Source organism: Chelon labrosus (assembly GCF_963514085.1).
Source record: "Chelon labrosus genome assembly, chromosome: 2".
In the NCBI taxonomy this organism is placed as follows: domain Eukaryota; kingdom Metazoa; phylum Chordata; class Actinopteri; order Mugiliformes; family Mugilidae; genus Chelon; species Chelon labrosus.
In genome coordinates, this window is record NC_140338.1 from 13,409,652 (window position 1) to 13,432,128 (window position 22,477).

At 42.0% G+C, this 22,477-nt stretch overlaps 1 protein-coding gene across 1 annotated transcript in view; it reads right to left on the reverse strand.

Moving 5' to 3' along the window:
• LOC311496872 (protein sidekick-1-like) overlaps positions 1–22,477 on the reverse strand; it is a 127,878-nt gene that overhangs the window by 25,417 nt on the left and 79,984 nt on the right. Inside the window, exons 18-29 of the mRNA XM_084556889.1 lie at positions 21,816–21,931; positions 18,583–18,778; positions 17,518–17,616; positions 16,203–16,394; positions 12,626–12,747; positions 12,402–12,514; positions 9,831–9,981; positions 7,660–7,900; positions 7,266–7,381; positions 4,668–4,854; positions 3,701–3,799; positions 718–912 (exon numbers count right to left, since the gene is read on the reverse strand). Of these exons, the coding sequence (XP_084413015.1) occupies positions 718–912; positions 3,701–3,799; positions 4,668–4,854; positions 7,266–7,381; positions 7,660–7,900; positions 9,831–9,981; positions 12,402–12,514; positions 12,626–12,747; positions 16,203–16,394; positions 17,518–17,616; positions 18,583–18,778; positions 21,816–21,931 (1,827 nt within the window). The remainder of the gene's footprint in view (positions 1–717; positions 913–3,700; positions 3,800–4,667; positions 4,855–7,265; positions 7,382–7,659; positions 7,901–9,830; positions 9,982–12,401; positions 12,515–12,625; positions 12,748–16,202; positions 16,395–17,517; positions 17,617–18,582; positions 18,779–21,815; positions 21,932–22,477) is intronic.

Consider the following 22,477-nt stretch of genomic DNA (forward strand, 5'->3'; position numbering starts at 1 on the left):
GTTTCAGTTTTTGTAAAAAAATACATTTCACACTGTTTTAGTAAAAGATGTGTGTCTCTGTAGGTCACTGTCACAGAGGACAGGTCAAGTTAGCATAAGAGGAAAAGTAAAGGCACCACTAACTGCATGACTAAGAGCCATCGGAGAGCTTGTATGCCGAGTCCTGGATCTGACACACTTGGAATACAGCCATCACTAAAAGCTTAACTTAACAGCGGTGTTTTACCGCCCTCTCTGGATGAAAGGTTCAAATTAGTTTCACCTGCGACTCCTGCTCAACGTTCCTGCTGAGGGTGTGTTCAGAAGTGTTAAATCACTGAGGGTCAAAAAAGATTTTCAGTGGGTGTTAAGTTGCTCTTCAGTGTTTCACAGAAAATCCACATTCCTCCTCAGCAGAAGAGTTTGGTCAGTTGTTGTGGAGATAGCCGAGTTATTATTATTGATGTTGCTGATGACACCTGTTGCTGCTCTTACAAATCAGAGGCATCAAAAGACCTGTTGGAGCTCTGGTTTAATCAATGCACTACATTTCTGGAGGCAGGTAATGATCCAGGTAGGAGACAATTTTCAGATCTGAACTTGATAAATCACTGACTGAAATATGTTCAGCACTTGACTGATAGTCATGCTGGTGGGGTTTCTCCTACGTTTCAACCGGAGTGGTTAAAATTAGACAGACAAATGAATGCCAGTAAAGTGTAAGTGTGTGTCCTTTACCTCTACGTTCAGTGGTAACAACCAGGGCTTCCTGTCCTTCGCCCCAGCCCACGGCAGTGCGGGCAGTGAGTCGGAACACGTACGCCTGCTCAGGGGAAAGACCTGTGACGGTGAACTGGCGAGCATTGGAGCCCACCTCCACTGTGGTCCAGCGCTGAGGGTCCCTGCTGTCGAGGCGGTAGGAGATCTGGTAGCCTAGAGACACACACAAAAAAAAAAAAGACGAGACGTGTGTGTGTGAATGTGTTTCTGTATGTTTTTGTAGCCTACTTTGGAGCACAGAGCCTGCAGGAATAAAAAACAACACAATATGGGATAGGAAAAAGACTGAAAATACAGCAGCACAATGCCATACCACACGGCCTCATTTCCACCACAAAACGTACAAACATGTTTTTCTGCTGGTTCTGAAATTACCTATCCATTATGAGTGGATTTGAATAATGCAGCTGTTTTCCCAGATACTCTCTACTTCCCAGAGACAAACTGATTTTGATACTGATCTCCAGCTAACATATTCACAATCCCTTACACACATTCAACCTCTCTTCTGTACCCTTGGCTGTGACCCATGGTGTACAAGACTTGTGTCGCTTTCTCTGTCTCATGTGCAGTAGGCCATGTAATAATCCTTCGACACGTACACACAAACCACACACACTCAAAACCACTGATCCCCATCCAAGCTTTCCACAGGCCACTGGCCACTCACAAAGGCTCTTATTAGAAAGATTGTAGTGTACACCAAATATACACACACACTCCACTGCATCCAGTGTGCAGATGTGATTAGTTCACACTGAGACTGTCAGGATAATAATCTGCTCAGAGGCAACTAATCTGGTTGTGCGGGCGATAATCTCATCAGATAGTCTGATTGTATGTTAATGTGAGTGTCGCGTGTGGAAGATTACTGGATAACAGCTAGATCACAAATCCTCTTGCATCTAAACAATTGGGTCAGACGAGAGCGTTATACTCTGTACTGCATATTTTTATGACATTGCTGCTGTCAGATACAGGAAGTTAGACCTTAGTTACAGTAAGTGATAATTGTTATAATAATGAAAGCCATTGTTTTTTTTTATCCATAAGATGTAACATCCACCATGTACATAACTATTCCTAGCATAAGACACTCAGATGTATTGTACACATGTTTTATGTGAATGAAAAATTGATTGCAGTTAATTCTTAGTATGGAGTTGTTGTTTTTTTTGTTTAACATAGACCTTCAAAGCCTGCAAAGCCAGTATTTCCACTAGTGCTGAACAAAGACACATCATAATGTAAGTTAAATAAGGACTTACAAATCTTGTGCTCTCAGTTACTGTAGTTAATTTTCATAGTTTACTTTGGATTGGTTTATAATGCATTCATATTAGATTTGATGTTCAGTAAACTCTAAAGATGTACTAAATGCTAAAGGTAATGGATGCATTAATTGAAATAAAAGGAAAGATGATGACATGATTTGGTTTACTAATTTGCTCCTGTGTTTACTGCTACTGTTTTAATTTCTTAACGTTTTCCGTCTCGCAAATAGAAAGTAATCATCCATCCATCCCTGATTAAATTGCCACACTATTAAAGAACTGCTAGTGTTTTGGAGTATCTGTGATTAAAACATAATATTCTGTGAGCCAACACCACTGCTGTCATTGTTGCTTTTTTGATTAGTATAATTTATATGATAATTGCTTTTGTAAACAATTTCTGCAGCGACACAAATGTCTGTGTGGTTGACAGTTTTGTGCAACAGGTAGCGATGCAAAACATGCAGGATCACACCGATTAAACAAAGAGCAAAAGTGTTGTGAGAAACGGATCCTCCATCTCTTTGGACGCTACTTTGAAAATCAACAACAGGCTGACAGACGTTTGCCAGTGTTAACGAATTTGATTAAATCCCAAACTTTTGTAAATTTAATTAGTTTGTAATTAGGACGTTGTTTCTGTCTGGCTGGCGAGTGTGGCCGTACTGTATTCACAGAAAGGTCGTGAGAAAACCCATGCCTCACTGCACTCTGCCAAATTAGTTTGTGCACCTTCTGTGGTCTTGTTTCTCCTCTGTCCACCTTCTGTGTCAGCCCCCCATGTGTTGAGAACCCAAGGAGAAATGAGGCAGCCATGAGCACTAAAGACTCCAGCACACTATAGTTATTTGGATCTGCATAAACGCACACACGCCACAAACCACACTCAACAAGGACACAGCAGGACTGCATGTTTGCGTACGTCTGTGTGATCTAGAGGGAGATTTGCCCTCCCACTCATCCTTCTGTCACAGAGTGGTGTCGCACTAAATGTCCTCCCTCCGACAATACCGTCACACATCACTCAAAGTGTCCCGCTCGTCTCCATCCCCCACTGAGAGGACAAATACTACCCCTCGCACCACATTCACTCTACACACACACACCTGTCCCTCCTCTCACCTCTATACATCTACTTCTGTCCTCTGTTTCCAGCTCAGCAGCTCACACATTCCTCTCACCTCTCTTCTTCTTTTTGATGCTGCACACGGTGTACTTTGTTCAGAAACAAGTGACATATGTGTGAATTGAAATATGTCTATACATAAGTCTGTGTACATATTTGGAAAGGTGTCTTGAGTTCCTTTAACAAGCCCTGTTGCTAGGCTTTATAACTCACCAACACACAACAACACATTTCAGCAGTGAATTGGCGAGAAAAGCAACTTGACCCTTGTTTGAAAGCCAACAATCAGCCCTTTCCCATTTTACAGCTTTTACTTCCTTCCTTCCTTCCTCTGAAAGATCACAGCAGTATGTCTGTGTGTTTCTGTGTGTGTGTGTGTGGACATGTTTAAAGCCGCTAAAGCATTGCATCTACAAGGCGAGCTGTGTCCTGCAGCAGTTGAAAATAAATCTATCGTCATTACAAGCATAACGAACATTATGATTTAAATGTGGCTTTCAAATACCTGCTCCCGTGTATGAGCGTGTGTTTGTTTTTGTACCTAATATGATGCCGTTGGGGAACGCAGGTGGCTGCCAAACCACCCTAACTGATGACAGTCGAACTTCTGGAAACACCATCCTGACAGGGGGGCCTGGAACTGGAGAGAAAAATAGAGAAGGGATTTGGCAGCAAAATGACAGGATATTAATATACAATTTAAAAAGCAGCAGAAAGAGCTGTTATAAAAGAGCGTCTCTGATATTGTAATGAGAAACAGAGTATCTCAACATCTGGCTCTTATGTTTTAATAATTTAGTATGATGGCACTAAGGCTCGCAGATGTATGTGCATATGCTTGACGCACACACACAGATACAGATATTTCTATACATATACCGAGCGTCTTACACGTCTTAAGAGGCACTTATAAAAGACACAAGACTGAAAATGTAATTTTCTTTCAACCTCCCACCAACTCTGTCTTTGCTCCTGATAAAAGTACACGTTCCACACCAGCAAATACACGTCAACGAGAGCTTGTATATATGTGTGTGTGTACAGTACGTGTATGAGTGTGACAGACAGGACGGAGGTTCATTATACATTGCCGGGAATTGACTTTCCCATTCTTTTTTGCATCCTGAAATGAGAAAAACTTTTCAAACGTGACACTGTTTGATAGAGGATGAGTGTGACTGTGCAGGAGCCTTTCTGTAGATGTGTGTGTGTGCGCGCAAATGTGAGTCGCTTTATGTGTGTGTGGATGCATACGTATTCGTGTTTCGTTATTCCGAAAGATCAGACTAGGCTGCTGCCATCCTGAGGAGTCTGCCATGGTTACCAGATCTCTGCATCTGAAGAGACCTGGTAACCATGGTAGACATTAACAAAAGCAATCACATACGTCCGTGATGACAGCAGAGGCGGAAAAACCAAAGGAATACAGTCAAAGGGGTGAGAAGAAGGAGAAAGTGTTGAACAAACTACTGAACAGAAAGGCTGGTGATCAGAAAGGCGGTTCCTACCATCTTCTTTGGTTCTGAGCAGTGTGGGGTTGCTGGGTGGGCCGTCACCCATCTGTGTGTACGCCAGCACCTGCAGGACATACACTGTGTACTTTTGGAGAACCCCGAGAAGCAGCGACACACTGCCCTCTCCTTCTGCCACCTTAACAGCAGGGGGACCTTCTGAGTCTTTCTCTTTGTACAACACCTGCACACAGTGACAGTGGGAAAAAAACAAAACATGATGACTTTGTACAGAATTAAAAAATATTCATATATTCAGTCTTATATTTTGTGACCAAACACCATTAAAACGTCAACCCTGTCCATTCTTTCAGACTGTCCGTAGAAGTCAGTACAGAGCCTTTTCAATTCTCCCTTATGCAATATGAGAAAAAAGTTACAATAGTATCAGCCAGCTAAGAAAAAGCTGACAAATATAGTAAGTTTTAAGAGGAGGAACGAAAGAGTTCCAGAGCAGAGGCTTCGTCACCTTTACAGAGCTTTTCCTACAAGCCCTGGTGGAAAATCTCTGACATGCATTTCCACCGCAGCCTCACAGCAGATGAAGGCTGCTTCCAGAGACTAAAGACAAATCTCTGTTTGTGAAGTCCCTCTGTACTTTTGAAGATCCTACCTGAATCTCTTTGGTTTGGAGTTTAGTTTCACTCCTTTGTCTCTTGTTTGTACATTGAAATATCAGCCTTATTCTGATGTTTACTCTCAGCTGTATCTGTGCTACATGTTACTGCTGATGTAAAGCAAACATTTAGGTGTGATGCGTTTACTGGAACAAAGTTATTGGAAGTAGATTGTGCTTATCAAAAGTTAGTACAGCTTCATTAGGCATTCAAGTAAACCATTACTTTTCTGTGCAGTGAAGCGGAAATAGAGGCGCTGCGATCCAGTGCTGCTTCACTGATCAAGGCAGTGATCAGGCTCAAACAAAATACACACAAATATAGTTAGGAACCTGACAGCTGGAAGCTTTAAACCCCTCAGGCTTATTAACAAAGGCCCTATTTGTATGTAAAAGTGGTTGTCAAGTCAGTGATGGACATGTAAGCCTGTGCAAGGGAAAATACAGAATGTGTTAAATACACAAAGACTGATTGTAAAATTAAAAACACAGTTGTGTCCACAAAAATACAAAAAACAAAAACGTCTGTGCACGGTGTACTCTTTCTAGGAACAGAATCCAGTTTGAAAATGTGTCAAGTACTGCTTTGTCTTGTTTCACTCTCTTTTTTTGTGTGTGTGTTCATGAACTTGAACATCAATACTACACACGAAAAACCATCTGAGTAAATGTCACCTCAAGCTTAAGCGTCTAAAAACAGAAATAGTCACAAGACGTGCACGGCAGGAAGCAGGGGCAACTATTCAGCATCTACTAGAGGATGGAAGGTGTTAAAGAGCTGCTGCTGGCAGCCACTTCCCATCTATTAACATGGCGGGCATGCTTCTCTGTGGGATCCTCAGGAGGGCACAAGAAAACACACAGATGTGGAGTGTGATGTGCTTCGGGCACGGTGGATGATATGACCTGGATTTTAATACACAAATTTAAAAATACTAAATAGTACAGGTTTATATCACACAGCCACAGCCTGTTTTCTGCTGCAGATGTATGTATTTATAACATAACCACGTTCACACAACTGAGGATAAATCCCCTTCCTTTTGATTCTTTGTTCCGCTGTGTTGTGTTTGTGGGGAGATTAAGAGGTGTACTCAGTGTTACTTTAATATTAGCAAAAATATTTTTATGCACTCTTCTTTGTTACATTTTTCTTTTAAAGGATGGTGAGGGGCACTTACTTAGAAAAACGCAATGAAAATACCGACAATTGGTCTGTGTTGTTTTTCCCTTTAAAATCAAACAAAGACGTGTAAAAAAATACTGCAGGGTGTGTGCTGCAGCCCAAAAGGCATTTGCACCCTCACTGAGTGTAAAAGAAACTTTGCACTTCACCGTCAACAGTATTCTTCCAGCTCTTTCTCAGAAATCTGCACATCAGAGTACGTCAACTGTCTGGGCTCGCCACAAGACAGACTTCTCTGCATTATTTTGCCAGTTTTAATCTGGCAGATGTGGACAGATTGCAGGCTATGCTGCTTGAATGTGTGGAAAGTCTGGACTTGAATATTACTGCAGATTCTCTAAAGCATGTTTAGACTGTGAGTGTATACACAACACATCACATTTTATGCTCTAACGACAGTTTATGTTTTAAATTACAAATAAAGAAAGTACCTTCCAAAAACAAGAGGCTTTATGGATTGTTCATTTTTCATAAATGAATAATCCAGATATTGTTTCTGCTGCAACACAAACTGCCGTTTCACAAAAGCGTATTAAACAGTAAAGCCTCTCATTTGCAAGCATACAATTACACACACGCCCCCCCAAAACATACTTACAGCAGCCGGGTGCTTTTAAAAACAGTGACGTAGGAAGAACAAACTGGAGCAGTTACAGGATGTTACATCATGTTCATCTTAGATCAGATTTTTGTGTGTGTGTGTGTGTGTGTGTATATGTGCATGTGAGAGTGTGCTGGAGGAAGTGATAATGGGCTAAGTGTGACTGCTGGGGTAAGGGGTCTTTTTATTCACCTTATATCCAAGAATGACTCCATTCTTCTGCTCCTGAGGGAGAGCAGACCACGTGAGCAGGATCCTGGAGGAACTCACTGCCTCAGCAGTCACATTCACTGGAGATCCAGATGGAACTAGAGAATACACAATGAAGCACACACAAAGACGCACACCGCTTAGTGCTACTTCACTTTCTGAACCAATCTTCGATTTTATCTCAATCATCTCCCCTCCCTCTCTCCATCAATCTTCCCTCCATTGAAATAGAGGGAGAGTGTAGAGGGCAGAGAGGAGACACAGGGAGGTAATCGGAGCACTTTATTCCTCATCCATCAGCCTTCTTATGCCCAGTTAATACAATATTTCAGACATCTCTGTCGGACACCTTCAAACAAGAGCTCTGTGCTCATACCAGATTCTGCGGTTTGAGCAGCGACAGTGTTGCTCCACGGTCCTGGTCCTATGGAGTTGAAGGCTTGTATCTGAACTTGGTACTCGGTCCAGGGCTTCAGGCCTTCTACTGTGGCCTCGCTGGTGTCCGCTGCTCCTTTCACATCCTCAGTCCTGTCCTCTCCTTGGCCGTCTGTCCTCCACACACGCAGCCGGTAGCCCACAGTCTCTGGGCTGCTGTTGTAATCGGACTCGGGTAGAGGCTTATAGGTGACAAAGAGCGAGAGGAGGGGGGGGGAGAAGAGCAGCTTAAGAATGGAGCATTTTGCATTCATTATTCTTGTCATGATGCCAAGGTCATGTCGCTATATTCCAGTGACATTTGTGTACAAACATACACATGTACAAAAGAAATCAACAAACATAAAGGCGTTTTGCATAAGAGTAAATGTAAACTTATGTCTGTTTAAGCGGTCCTTATATTATTGTCAGGATATTTCCAGTGGTGGCTTTTTTTTTTTTTTGTTAAATTATATTTAATTTTGTAGTTTCTCTTCCATAATAGCTTAATAAATGATGATCAGTGTGCCAATCCTGCCAAGTATCTTATAATGTGTCAGCACTTGGCGAGCAAGATCCATCCCTCTATCTAGAGGTAATTCATTAATTTTGACTCTGATTTATGGACAAGGAGCTATGACTTAAAGAGAAAGCGCTGAAATGGAGGTAAAGTTAATGATAATGATAACATGCTGCTGTATGTAACAATGTAACGTAGTTCATCATAACCTTCGCACAAAGCGGCCTAAAGGGTATTTATAAGAAATGTATGTGGCACGGCTGCAGGTGCCTAGAGGACACATGGATTTGAGGAGGAAAATCATATAGTACATATAGTTAACTTAATACACTCACAGCAGCAATAATAACAGAAGACATACAGGGTCATTTATATCATGACAAATACACTAGTGCCCACACATTTGATATGCACAAACACTGGTCACTACTCAGAAAAATACACACAAAAATTCCTATAAAATCCTCAATAGTCTGCTGGTGATAAACACTGGTTGATGGAAATATGTCACTTTTTTAAAAAAATTTTGTGACTGTGCCTCTAAAATAAAAAAAAAACCTCTCCTTTGACATCCCATCTCTTGATCCCGTCCCTCTTTTGTCATAGTCACCCTGTCATCGTATTTTACTGTCTTCCGTTCTCATTTCCTGTGACCCTCTGTGCTTCTCCCGTCCATACTTTTTCTCTGTCATCCGCTCTACTCGGCCAGTGAACAACCATGTGATTATGCATTACTCCCACGACCACCTATTATTCAATGCCTTAAAATCATGTTAGCAGAAAGTTCGGTTTGCTCACGGTATGTAATTCCACAGACATTTTAACCAACATTGTGCGGCGGTTGCTCAGTGCTGTGTAACAGATAAGGACGTGAGACACCCAGTCATTTTAAATACCCCGGTGATTTAGCTCAGCTTAGCATTTAGGAGCCATAATACAGAATGTCACATTAGCTTTATTACCCTTAATATGCAGCTTAGAATAATAGCCTTAGCTAAAACCATTGTAATGTTCCAATATGACAGAAAACCTAGCATACTTCAGGCTGAGCGCTAACATGCAGGTAAAATCCCATTAGCATGCTGCACAGGTAGTCCATAGCGCCTCAGTGTCTGTGTCTGATTTGACAGGCTCTTTTTCTCATTCCAACTCTTAAATGGAAAATACTCTGCTCTCCATTTATGTTATAATAGAGGAGGGGAAGGGAGGGGTAAAAGAGAGATGGGGGGGGGAAGGGATGAAGAGCAGGAACAAGAGCAAAAAAGAAAAGACAGTGAAGAGAAAATTACATTGCAGTTTGTGCTGCTAGCGGTCCACACGGTGAATGGGAAATGTGACAGATTAGTGTTAGCACTGATAACCAGGAGAGACACTGATTATAGGCTGTCAGCCACTCAACCTGTTCAGTCCTGCAGCCGGTGAGTGCACGTGCACATGCATATGCACACAAGCACTGATATAAAAATAAGAGCAAAGATGCGGCAGCAAGAAACAAAGAAAATCCCAATTTAAATTAGCAGCATTTGAATGAATGAAAAGGGGCAGAATAAGGGTTAATAGCTTTACAGAGTGAAGTGTGTGTATTCGATGTGTGCGTTTGAGTTTTTCTGTACCTTCCAGCTGATTCGGAGACTGGTCTGTGTTGCAGACAGCAGGTTGAGGTCGGAGGGGTGGGTGTCAGGGGCGGCCTGTAAGGTTTGGATCAGTCTAGAAGGGGCACTCATAGGACTGGAACCGACAATGTTCACCTGCTGCATCCTGAACCTGAGAACGGAAAGTAAAGTAACACTCTATTTAGACATCAAGTTCTGTTCATTTTGAAAAAGAAGTACTATCTAGTCTGTAAACACAGTTGTAGAATGTATTTTGTGGCTCTGAAGGGAGCTGATGTCTCAACTTCATGGCACACTACAATGTGAAACAATTTATAAGAAAGGCGAGCATTAGAAAATGAAGGTATGCCAAGATTCAATCCTCTGACAGCGCCATCAGACTCAGGGAAACTTGGTGTGTAGTACTAATTAACACATTTCCTGTGCATGATGGGAGGCATACAGAATCAGCAGGAGGGAGTCAGGATGAGCTTCTCAAGACAAAACAGCTGAGACGAGGGAGCAGAGAAAAAAGAGAGAAAAAGTTCATCGCCATGAAGGATCTTCAGCAGATTTAAAATAAAAAACAAACAAATACAAATTAACATATGTTGTCTAAATAATGCTGTCAGTGGTAGATTGTTACTGCAGGAATACTATTGCTGGTTATGATTGTGCAAATATATAATAATTATATGTCTGTACTGTAGCTACTTAAAACCACCATAAAACCTTATGTATGTCTTAAACCTCACTTAAGAATACAAATAAACAAGTCTATGTGCAAATGTAAATCTTTATTTATGCAATCACGTTGCCACAAATCACGTTGTATTGTCTGAATGCATAGGTATCCCTGCTGTGCCATGTGTGAATAAAGTATGTAAGGTTTTGGAGAGGTATGAGCGTTATCTATAGCAATTTCTTTGGTCTGAGCAACACCTGCATGGAAATGATTTAACATTTTCAAGTTTTTCACACTTTTCTCTAGCTTGGGAGCCAGCCTAAAGTTTCCCTGGCCATGATGGGAAGAAGAGTAAAAGGAATGTGGTGATTGTGAGGAGGTTTGTGTACATGAACCTCACCAACTAACTTGTCCGTGATGAGTCTAAGCGGGGTTTAATGCAAATGCAATTTCAAGCCACAGATCCAAGAATAGAAGACTTTCAAAACAGGCTGCATAAAAACAGTATCAGCCGGGCAACCTGACAGCTGAGTGGATAGCGTGGATATCAACAAAAAACTTCAGTATTGGTCTTTTTGGGGCTCCACAACTTTGTGAAAGAGAAATACTAAATTGTGTCCTCTTAAATATAAAGTCAGTTCATAATAAATGGGCCTAAGTTGGAGATGGGAAGTGTTCTAGTGGAACTGTGGGTGTTCCTTATGTCAGTATTTTATATATTTCAAGTGTTCTTGTAGCAGAGGTAGCAGAAAGTAATATATATAAAACATATATTGATTTAGTAGTAGGAGGATCATATGCTGTTAGGGTTTATTAACATATGGGAATATTCCAACAATATAGAGCTGATATACTAAATTGACTCACAGGCAACCCATGCTGTGGACAAACCCTTCAAGATCTGTGGTAATATTTAGTTAGGTGTGATATTTGTGTAACATGTTTCACCACTAAAACTACATCTTCAGCTGAACTCTTCACCAGAGGCTGTGAAACTGTCTGAGGTCACCAGGCGTTCAGTCAGTGGACGAGATGTAACTATGCACACCTATAGACACACATGCAGCCATGAGGGACTGTGTGCTGCTTCTGTTACTTCTAAATGCAACCATGCCTCAGTGTGGAGTGATAAAATGCAGAGCGCATGTAGAGTGTGCGAGAGCCTTCATCTACGAGTTGTTGAGATTGAGACCAGAGTATAAAGAGGGACTTAAAGCAGGGGATAAGAAATACAGACAAGTGCATCACTTCATCTAACGTCCCAATGGTGTCGCCTGTGACAACATAATCCCTGTGAGCGTACGATGAATGCATACACACACTTCTATCCCATTACAGATGAAGGAGGAGATACAGAGAGCAAGAGGCAGAGTGTCTATCTCTGCCTCTTCAGACAGACAGATAAATACAGAAGACAGACAGACAGTAAAGGAAGAGGGAAAGAGAGAGAGAGTGAGGAGGAAGAGCCGCTGAAGTTCTGAGTGCCGATACATCACGTTTACAAAATGCAAGCTCCCAACAGCCCTTGAGGAGGGATTACAGATACTCCTCTCTCCTCCCCCGTTTCCTCTTCTCCTTGTCTCTTACACCTCTGTCTCTTCTTCTCTTTATTACTCTCAGCTGCCCTTCCCACTTTCTCATCACCTTTCTTATCCCCTGTCCTCATCCTTCGCCTTCCCTCTCCCGTCTCTTTCCCTCTAGCTAGTTGCAGGAGGGTAATAAGGATCTGCATGCAGCAGCTATGAAGATGCTGACAAACAGAAAAGTCTCAGATGGAACTGTCTCACTGTGCGTCTGTGTGATTTATCTAACTTCACCTGAGCCTTGCAGTGCTGGCTGGGAGTGAGGTGTGTGCAAGTCAGTGTGTATATCTGTGCATGTGTAGGCTGTGTGTGTTAGCTGATCACCTGTACTGAGTGAACGGAGTGAGGTCAGGGATCTCCAGCATGTCTGCGTCTGGTTGATTGTCTTTCTTGTAGACAACTCTCCAGGCCTCCTCCTTTCCATCCTCCTTCACCACCTGTTAAAGAAGGAGGAGGTTAAAAAACAGTTTTCCTGCCGCTGTGTTTCACAGTTTGCACTGCGCAGACCTCAAATGTGTGTGTTCCAACACAAACACAGACACACGCACCTGTCCTTCCACTATCCACCGTGATATGGTGGTCTTGCCATCAGGACCGGGGCGGAACCTAAGTGTCGCTGCCCGAGGGCTGATGTTGGAGATGACTAAGTTAGAAGGAGCACCGGGAAGTTCTGCAGAAACAAAGCAGAAACAGTGTTGTTTTACCAGAAGCTACAAAGAAAGTTTAGAATATTTAGCCATTATGCAACAGGTCAGTAGATACCCTTTCCTCTTTAAATATTCTTTCAGATAAACAAAATATTTACCAACAAAAACCCAAAGGATTCTGAAAAGAAAAATGGGTTGTACTGCATTTCTCATGTTTCAGTAACTACTATGCAATAAGTTTCTTGCTTTTGCTACCACAACCACATTCAATATGCTTTTATTTGCAGTGTTTTGTACAAACACTGAATGGTAAATTAATTATGTGGATTATTCAAAGGAGTTTTTTGACAATATGTTTTTTTTTTAAATAAACCTTTTTCCATAAATGAATAAATATACGCATAATGATATTCATTCATTCATTCATCTTCTGTAACCGCTTGTTCCTGTTAAGGGCCGCGGGGTCTGCTGGAGCCTATCCCAGCTGTCATCAGGCGAGAGGCGGGGTACACCCTGGATAGGTCGCCAGTCTATCGCAGGGCTAACACACAGAGACAGACAACCATTCACACTCACATGCACACCTACGGCCAATTTAGAATCACCAGTTAACCTAATGAGCATGTCTTTGGACGGTGGGAGGAAGCCGGAGTACCCGGAGAGAACCCACGCAGACAAAGGGAGAACATGCATTCGACATGCAGTCGGCCCATGGATTCGAACCCGGGACCTTCTCACTGTGGCGCATCAGTGCTAACCCCTCGCATAATGACAAAATTGACAAAAATGTTGTAGAACTGCTTATCTCCAATAAACAGCGCAATAACACCTGAACAAAAAAGATCGAAATCTGGTACAAAAAGGGCTTCAAGTGGTAGTGAACCAAGAAAACTGCCTGTAGTCTTTGTTAATTACCTCTATGTGTTGTGTTTGGCGCTACAGTTTACAGTAAAAATAAATGATGCGTCACAGGAAAAATCATTAACTTTTAACTAAAGCACAGCAACTTTAAGCTATACAGTATATTGGTCTTTGTAGAGCATTTTATTTCAGATTTCCAAGGTTGGCGATATAATACAAGAGACAAGAGAAACAACTTGTGCACCAGTGGATGTGAGATGAATTAAACACATCCTCCTATATTCTATTTAAGCTCTAAAACGTCTCAGTAGGCTGCGAACCTGTTAAATTATGTCTGACCCATTTTTGTTCCTACAGTGTTCCATCTCCATGGCAATAACAAGACACGGGAAACAGGCAGTTCGGCTGACCAGCTGTGGCAGAGATTGAACGGCACAATCACACTGGAAATGGGAATCTAAAACGTATGATCGACTCCACCTGATCACTTCACTGTCTCATACAATAAACCAGTAAACCAGCAAACTGTAAACAAAGCTTATCTAGACAGACGTGACAAACCGTAGCTGACAGCACAGCATATTGTCATAAAGACCAAAGTAATTTTTTATCTCGCAGCTTATTTCCTCCAGGATTAAAATGTAGAAACAACAACTTTTAGAGCTATTTTTTGAGACGATAACACGCTCCGAGAAGGTAATTAGACAGTAACTGTCATCCCCAGCTGGCACATGGTACACACTTGAAAGCCGAGCGTGACAGTATCAATAAGTGGAAGAAAGAACAATTAGAAATCAACTAATTCAGCTAATAGTACAAAGAAAATTCTCATTACTGATGTACCCCAAGTTTGTTCGTTAGCGTGTGCAGCTAAACACAAACTGATCAGTTTCATCTGTCACATTCAAACTGAGAGGTGCACTGAATTTGGCCGAAAAACAACCAGAACACATCTATTGTTTTCTCCTGGAATAAATCAGTGAGAAATAATATGTTTTGCATACCCGATTCAACCAGCACTAAATAATTGCTATGAAAGGTTTATACTCCACCTTTCAAATGCCGCACACTATTCATAGCTGGCTCTGAATGGACTCCTTCACTGACAGCTGTTGAATTGAATTGTTATTGGTCTGGCCGGCAGCACATGTGACAACAGCTCTGGAGACGCAGGATGAAATCCATATTTTTTTTTTAATCTTGCGCTAACAAATGAAATACGTGACTGCTCGTTTCTGTTAATGGAATTGACATAATCAAAAATCATCACAATCCACTTTGCTCCAAATTGTCGCACTCAATCACAACAAGACTGAGCACTTCAGAACCACTTTGCACACACTTCCCTCCACCGTGTTTGGTTAGTATCTCTGGACGGTGTAAGTGCTCGGGTGCGATCTGCTGTAATCCACACAATTCTGCTGCTGAATCACTTATTGAAGATGACGTAATACATATGTGTGAAGCCGATGTGTTAACACCAAATGCTGTGTCGTCTAATATATCGGTAGAGCCGGATATGTCAGACAGATTTTGTAAAATAGGGAGAGGATTTTTATTGTAATAAGACAATATAACATGACCGGGTCCCGTTATTATGGAAACATTATTTAGTCTGGATACAGCGAGGTGCATGTGAGCATCACAAGACAAATTATAGCCATCAGCCACCACTGCTCTGTAAATGCATGCAGCAAACTTGTAAGGGGTATAATGTAGAAATGTTGATATCAGCTGCCTGGCTCAGATGAATGACAAAATTCTCTCAACTCCATGAATACATGAATAAATAAACAAGACAAGAATCTATGCTTGGTGGATCACGCTCTTTCTCTCTCTCACACTCATTCTTTAGTTTCTTTTTCCTAATCTTCAGCCCCCCTATCTTTCCTTCAGTCTTTTGCTTTCATGAATTAATGAATAACCTCTGAATCTTAGAACTGTCTGTATCCATCTAGCTTTCACTTTTTCTGCTTTTATTCATAAATTAGTAATCAGAAAATGTTAGGACAAAAATCCTGCTGTATGAGCCGGGTTTTTCTTCCATGCTCCCTCCCACACTGCCACTAAGTCCATTTCTGAGAGACTAGTCTTCTCTTCTGTTCTTTGGAGATTGCATTTTCTCCTGCTTTCTGTTCTTTCCTCATTATGTTTCTCTATCTGCTTTGCCTTCTCCAATACTGTTCTTTGATTGTCTCTTTCCCTCCCTCGCATCGCTGCATTCCCTCCACTTTGCCATTTGCAGTTAATCAGCACTAATAATGATTGCAACTTGGCCTTAGTCCAATCACACAAACTCATCATGCACGCGAAAAGCATTCTGTGTGCATGGTACACACACACACACATACAACTTGTGCTAAAGCGCTCCCTGAGATGCCGTAAATGACCAACTCTTGTGTGCAGCCGTGTATGTGAATGTGTGTTGACTGTGTGGGTGATGATTCATGGATGCACACTAACAGCCACTTATCAGCCTGAGGAAAGACAATGGCATCGTAAGAGCTCATCAGTCATATTTACTCTGCTACACACATACACACACAAACAGAAAACTGTTTTAACATCCACTGTGACTGGCTCCTGTTATATGTGTGTGTGTGTTTATTTCTTGTACCTGGCGGGACTCCTGTGGAGATGGTGGAGGATGTGACCACGCCCCGTCCTGCAGCAGTGAGAGCAGCCACCTGTAGTGTGTATACGGTGGTGGAGGTGAGGCCGGTCAGCTGATACTGCAGGGTGGAGTTGGACAGGGACCGTTCCTCACGACTTGACTCTACCCTAGACACTTCCCACCACAGCACATAGCCTGCGGGGTTTAGAGCACACACTGGGTTAACAAAGGTGCACATGGACTTCAACAGACATAAATACACACGCACACACACACAGTTATATATAATGAGAGGTACAGAGCCAAAAAGGAGGAGAGAGTACGGGAGGGGCAACTTTACTCAAAATTCCTGTCTGTCCCTTCGCATCTTTGCAGTCATGCATCACACTCCACCACCTTCAAATGTGTGTGTGAGCGGGGCCACTTGTGTGTAAAGCCCTGGAGAGAGTGAATGGTCCCTCATCTGTCTCCCTGCTCACCAGGTGCTGGATGAAAAGCAGGTTGAGGAGAAAAGAGTAAATGTGCAAGGTGACCTTGATTGAATACCCATTTTCCCACTCCTCTGAGTGTGTAAGCTGACTGTGAAGCCACTCCTGCTTTGTTAGACTGTGGTCTACTTGTGTAGCTGCCTGATGAATGTTGGCCACGATGCAGCCATAACAACATAAAGACGCACACACACACACACACAGGCAATGTAGAGTAATCACTTAATTCGCAGCAGCGTGTTGTGTACCCCAGCACCATTGTCTTTCGGAGCCATGGAGGAGCAGAGGCAAAATGAATAGGGGGGAAAGTGCCTTGAGCTCTCTGATGTGCCACACAAACAACACCCTGGGTGTTAGGAGGCGTGGGATGAGGGCATGTTCGAGATAATGTGAGAAGACAAGCTGCAGAGGGAAGGGATTAGCTGATGATGAATCTGTTGTACACAAACACAGAGTAAGAGACAAAAAGGGTGTCCGAAGAACAGTAAAAAGTAAGACGCAAAGTGTTGAACACATAAGAAACTGCAGGAGTTTAAGCCTTCTCCAAAGAGGATGATTTAACGTTTTTAATTAAATTAGTCATTTTCCAGGCTGCATTTATCCACCTGAGAAGAATACACTTTAATTGAAAATGATGGTCATGTTATCTCTAATCACTGTGTGTATTACTTTCTGGCAAAAACGCACAACTCTAATTTAGGCTCATCACCACTGGTAATGGGACTGAAAATAACATGGCGGAACAAGAGTTTGTTGATTATGAAGGGAAGACGGGGACGAGTGTTGTGCTGTGCTCTTAGAGTTGTTCTCTCATGCTGTAATGCTCTAACCGGTGATGATGCCGTTCTTGTGTTCAGGCTCTGCCCAGCTGACTCTAAGCGATGTGTCCAAGATTTCAGTGAAGCTCAGGTGGCGAACAGGTCCAGGTGCTAAAAAAAAAAAAAAGAAGAACACACACATCCATCAGTTTACAGCAGTTATAAATATTATTTGTTTCATCAGTAATCTGATTCATAAAACTGAAGCAGGCTAAATCATCCATTTACACAAGCACACCTCTCTTGCCTATGCAGCGCGTTACCTGTGACTCCTAGATCTCACACATCACCTCTTAATCACGTCTGCATTGACCAGCGCACACACCCAGGTGCATGCAAGCCTGTCGTTTCTCATTTCATCCATGGCTCTCTAACCCCTCTCCCTGCAGAGCGATTAAGCTATTCATCTGAGACATTCAATAACACTCACACACAATCTCTTTCTCTCACACACACACACACGCACGCACACACACACATGCAAAAGGCTATCATCAAGCAAGAATTACACCCACCGTTAACCCTGCAACACGCCCAGCAACCAATCAATACCTGTCCACTACGGCGTGTATGTGTGTGAGCGTTTGTGTTTGTGTACACATGGCTTCTAATATCCCTTTCCCACTCAATAATTGCTGGTTGGTAATAATTGCTTGTCTGTCTGGCTATAGGCTATTGTGTTTATTTGACTGTGCGACTGAGTGCATGTGTACTTGTAACTGGGAGTGGCAGCTATTATGTTTATCCATGGAACAGCAGGCCATAAATACCAGTAATCCTGAAAACATACGAATCAATTCCCTTTAAAGAAGGAGGTGGGAAAACTATAGCAAAGAAATTAAAAAGGAGAGAAAAGCAGGTGAGAGCCTGAGAGACAACAGTGTAGCGTTGGTGTATTGTGTGTACTGGGTATTATGCACACAGCTGCGTATCACACTGATAGAAACAGCTGCCCTGAACACAGAGCTAGCCAATACGCTTTCATTATTATTCACCGGAGAGGCTGATCGAGTATTCTTTGTGCGCTGGCTTCATTCACACCGATCTCCGTGGCAGTGCCTGCGTGTGTGTACTCACTGTCCTCGTGCGTCTGCAGCAGGGTGGGCGGGCTGCGGGGGCCATCCCCAGGTGTCGTGAAGCAGAGGGTGGAGCCAAAGTACCAGGTGAATTTCTTTAGTCCGCTAACTAATCCAGTGTGGCGTGAACCGGGGTATTCAGGGGTGATGGTTACTATGGTAACGTCCTCTGGTGACTGTTCTGGCCAGATCAGCAGCTGTTATATTTGAAAACAAAAAAAGGCAAACGGTGACATCTGTAATATCTGCCGGAGCATCCAAAATGAGTTATTTTATTTATCGTATTTTTCCATAATCTTTTTGTTTGTCATTATTTTGACTCAGCAGCTCCAGGCTAAAAATGATTTATACCACAGTATGGGAGTTTTATTTTTTGAAACTAACAAATGCTATTTACAAATTTGTCAAAATGACTAAACAATACTGACATTTCATTCCCCAGAAAAGAGCATGTGTTCACGTAAGGATTCAGTCATTGTCAGTCGTAACAGAAACTAACTTAGATATACAACTAAGCTGGAATATCAGTTCAACTAAACGCTTAATGAAAGTTTCATTTATCTTCATGGTGAGGCCTGATTTATATTCAGAACCACAGCACTTTGTGTTATTGCTTTAGTCTCAAAAACAAACTGTGAAAAGCATACACTTACATATTCATAACGAGAGATAAGCCACAGGCAACACTATGCGGTACCAATGTTTAAAGTTCCCAATAAAATAAATAAATAACTGGCTAAATGTGAACTTTGAGCCAAGTTTTAATCAGAATTAAACTGTGCCATGGGTTAGTGGCGCGTGGAAAAAAAAAAAAAAAAGACTTTGTTTACACACAAGCTGCATGTGATGATAGAATTCAAAGTGTCTCTATAATGGCATATTGTTATTGAGGCATTTACATATGTTTGTTTTAGCTACATTGTCTGTAGGGCTGAAAAGGAAAGCTTCTATTTGTGTCTGTATTTGATAAGTCCATAAACTCTTCCTCTTACTGCTCTATTTTCTCAGTGATTTGTGTGTGTGTGTGCTGAGACACTGTCTAAGTGCTTCAAGGTATTCTAGGTTACAGCGTTTCCTCAGTGAGCAGCACTGTTAATTGGGCATTACGCTTGCTCCCGTAGGCAGCATCACTAATGTCATATATTGTGTGACATACGCTGTTGTAATTTTCTCCACTCTGCTATTATTGTATATGGATTACACACTCGCAGTTTAGTCGGTGAAATAGCTTTATGCTAGTTAATCACGCTGCTTTATTTGACTGTTGTGGACTTTAGCAGCACAGACAACACAATCTTGACTTTCAAAACAACAACTGTGAGATAAGTGATATGAAAACGCACTGAAAATTAAATGAAATTAAAAACAATCTTTAGCAGTACCAAATGATCTGAAGTAGACACGGTTTCTACGGTGCTGCATATAGGTTATAGGAACACAATTAAAAAACCCATTGTCCCATTGGAAAAAAAAAAGCAATACACAGACAGTTAAGTTGCTGCCTATAGGGCGCCACACTGCACCCAGTCTGTCATGGTAAAATAAGGTTTTCTATTATGATTTATTATCAGCACAATACAGTTTGTGTCCAGTAAAAGAGTGCTGATCTGGCATTCGTGTGTGTCCCATGTTGGTCAACTTCCAAAGGGCGCTGGAATGATTGGCTCTGCTGTTGATACGGTCATGTGTATATTTTGAAGGCAATTGACCTTTGGCTGAGCCCCGCCCCCCTTAGTTACTGTTGCTACGTCCGACATTCTCTTCTGGGCTGTGGTTTTCTGGTTATCTATAAGGCTCTGGTATCAATATCAAGGAGCAACACTGTTCATGCAAAGCTGGGTACGTCTCTATTCACTTCTATAATCGTTATTACGAAGCAAACGGACTAACGTTACGCACGTATAACGTTGTATTTCTTCAGCGTTCAGTGCTAGCGTATCAACAACTATGCAACTTAAGCTGTAACGGTGATGTTTTGGTTCGCTCCACAGGGTTTTGCGCGCACATCATTGGGCTTATCCATACCCTGGATATACACCGACAGTATAGCCTGCCGAGACCGAAAATATGAGACGCCTGCGTTAAAGTCAATGGAGCGCTGTGAAAAAGTGTCGGACCCCTGTGGGAGCTCTCTTGGCTGTGATTGGTCAATCTACATTCTAGGGCGGGGCTTAGCCAAAGGTCAATTACAAAGGAAAACCACTGTGCTTATGTGACTGATAGACAGACAGACAGACTGACGGACTGACAGATGGTAAGTAAGTAAGTAAGAACCGTTATCAGTTAGCAGCAGAGGAAAAAAAAATAAATTCAAGGACACACAACTTTAAGACATTGAACTCATCGGAGGGGACAAGTTTCACACAGTGGGTTTTGAACTATATCGTTAAGGGTAGTGTATATAATCAGTGATCTGTGGGGTGTGTGTGTGAAATGAGATGAGATGAGGCTTTGCTTCATATCCTCTTTTAATTAATATCATTATCTGCTGCCCTGTAACCGGCACAACACACCCGAAGACGCACAACCCACACGTGCGCTCCAAGTCACTAGTGAGTGGTAGAGCCTGGTGCGCAGAGACAACATTAGAGAGCCGGCATCAAAAAGAAGGAAAGCCATATAGTATTTATCAACCAACAAAGACGCCACTGTTCACACTCACATGCTCATACGCAGTGACGCAGAGCAGGAATGTGGCGTGTTGTCTTTGTCATGTTAATCAGTTCCTCAGGGGTTGGTTGCCACAATGAAGTAAAGAATAAATCATACCAGAACTATAGATCACTTGTAGCGTTCAATCCTATGCTCTCACCCTGCGCCCCATTATTATTATATTACTGCCTCTTCTGTCTTCCAAGGTCCCATGTGCCATATGTTTGGGGCATCTATGCACTTACATTTCTCTATTTAATCCTCTTTTTTCTACAGCATCAGTCATACTTTACTTCTGGGAGCTGACCCCACACTTGGTTAAGAGGAGACAAGAAAAAGGCAGCACATCCTGGGAAATGACCTCTGAACTGAAATTCCTGGGAGAGGTTAACAGTTTTTTTTTGTCGGTGTTGTTTTTTTGTTTTTTTGTTGCACCGCAGCAGCACATATTTATTCTTACACGCACTCATTTTTTCCGGACTGCAATTCTACAATTTTAAAATCACTTCTTATTCACAATACCCTTTCTGTTCACAGTTTACTCAAACTCAAAGGAATTCTGAGCAGGGCTGAGAGGCTTACCTTGTATCCCTGGTTGATGCCGTTAATGAATTGCTGAGGTGGAGGGTTCCATGTAAAGCGGATGGTGGTTGAATTAATAGCTACAACTTCCACTTCCTGCGGAGGTGCCGTGGGAACTAAACGTGGATACACAAACAAATAATATTTAGCTGCGGCGGGTGGAGGAAAAGTGGAGGAGTACACTGGAAAAAACAAAAAACAAATAACATATACAGCCGCAGACTCAGTCTAAGCTCAGAGATTTCAGGTTTTGTCCCTTGACTTTTTCAGCAAGGAACAGTGGTAAATATCTCATGCAGCACCATAGTTTAATTTGTTATCTGGATATTCAGCTTTATTTCTCTTATTAAAAATATATGCCAAGCTTGCAAAACCTAAATGCCAAACCTACTCCTCTATTCTTTGCTGCAAAATGAGATAATTCTTCAAACATATCTAATCTAATGTATAGTATTTTGCATTTATGTATTTTGTCTTTTAGTACCTTAGGAATGGTAATGCTGTCTCATAAAGGATAAAATAATAAACTGACTCGTTCATTCCTGCAGGAGACAACTATACTGCCCACACAGCTGACTCAAACTGATGACATGATTTGTTGGTTAAAATGTAATATATACAGTAAATCTGTGTCACACCGACATCTTCTTTCAGAGCCCACC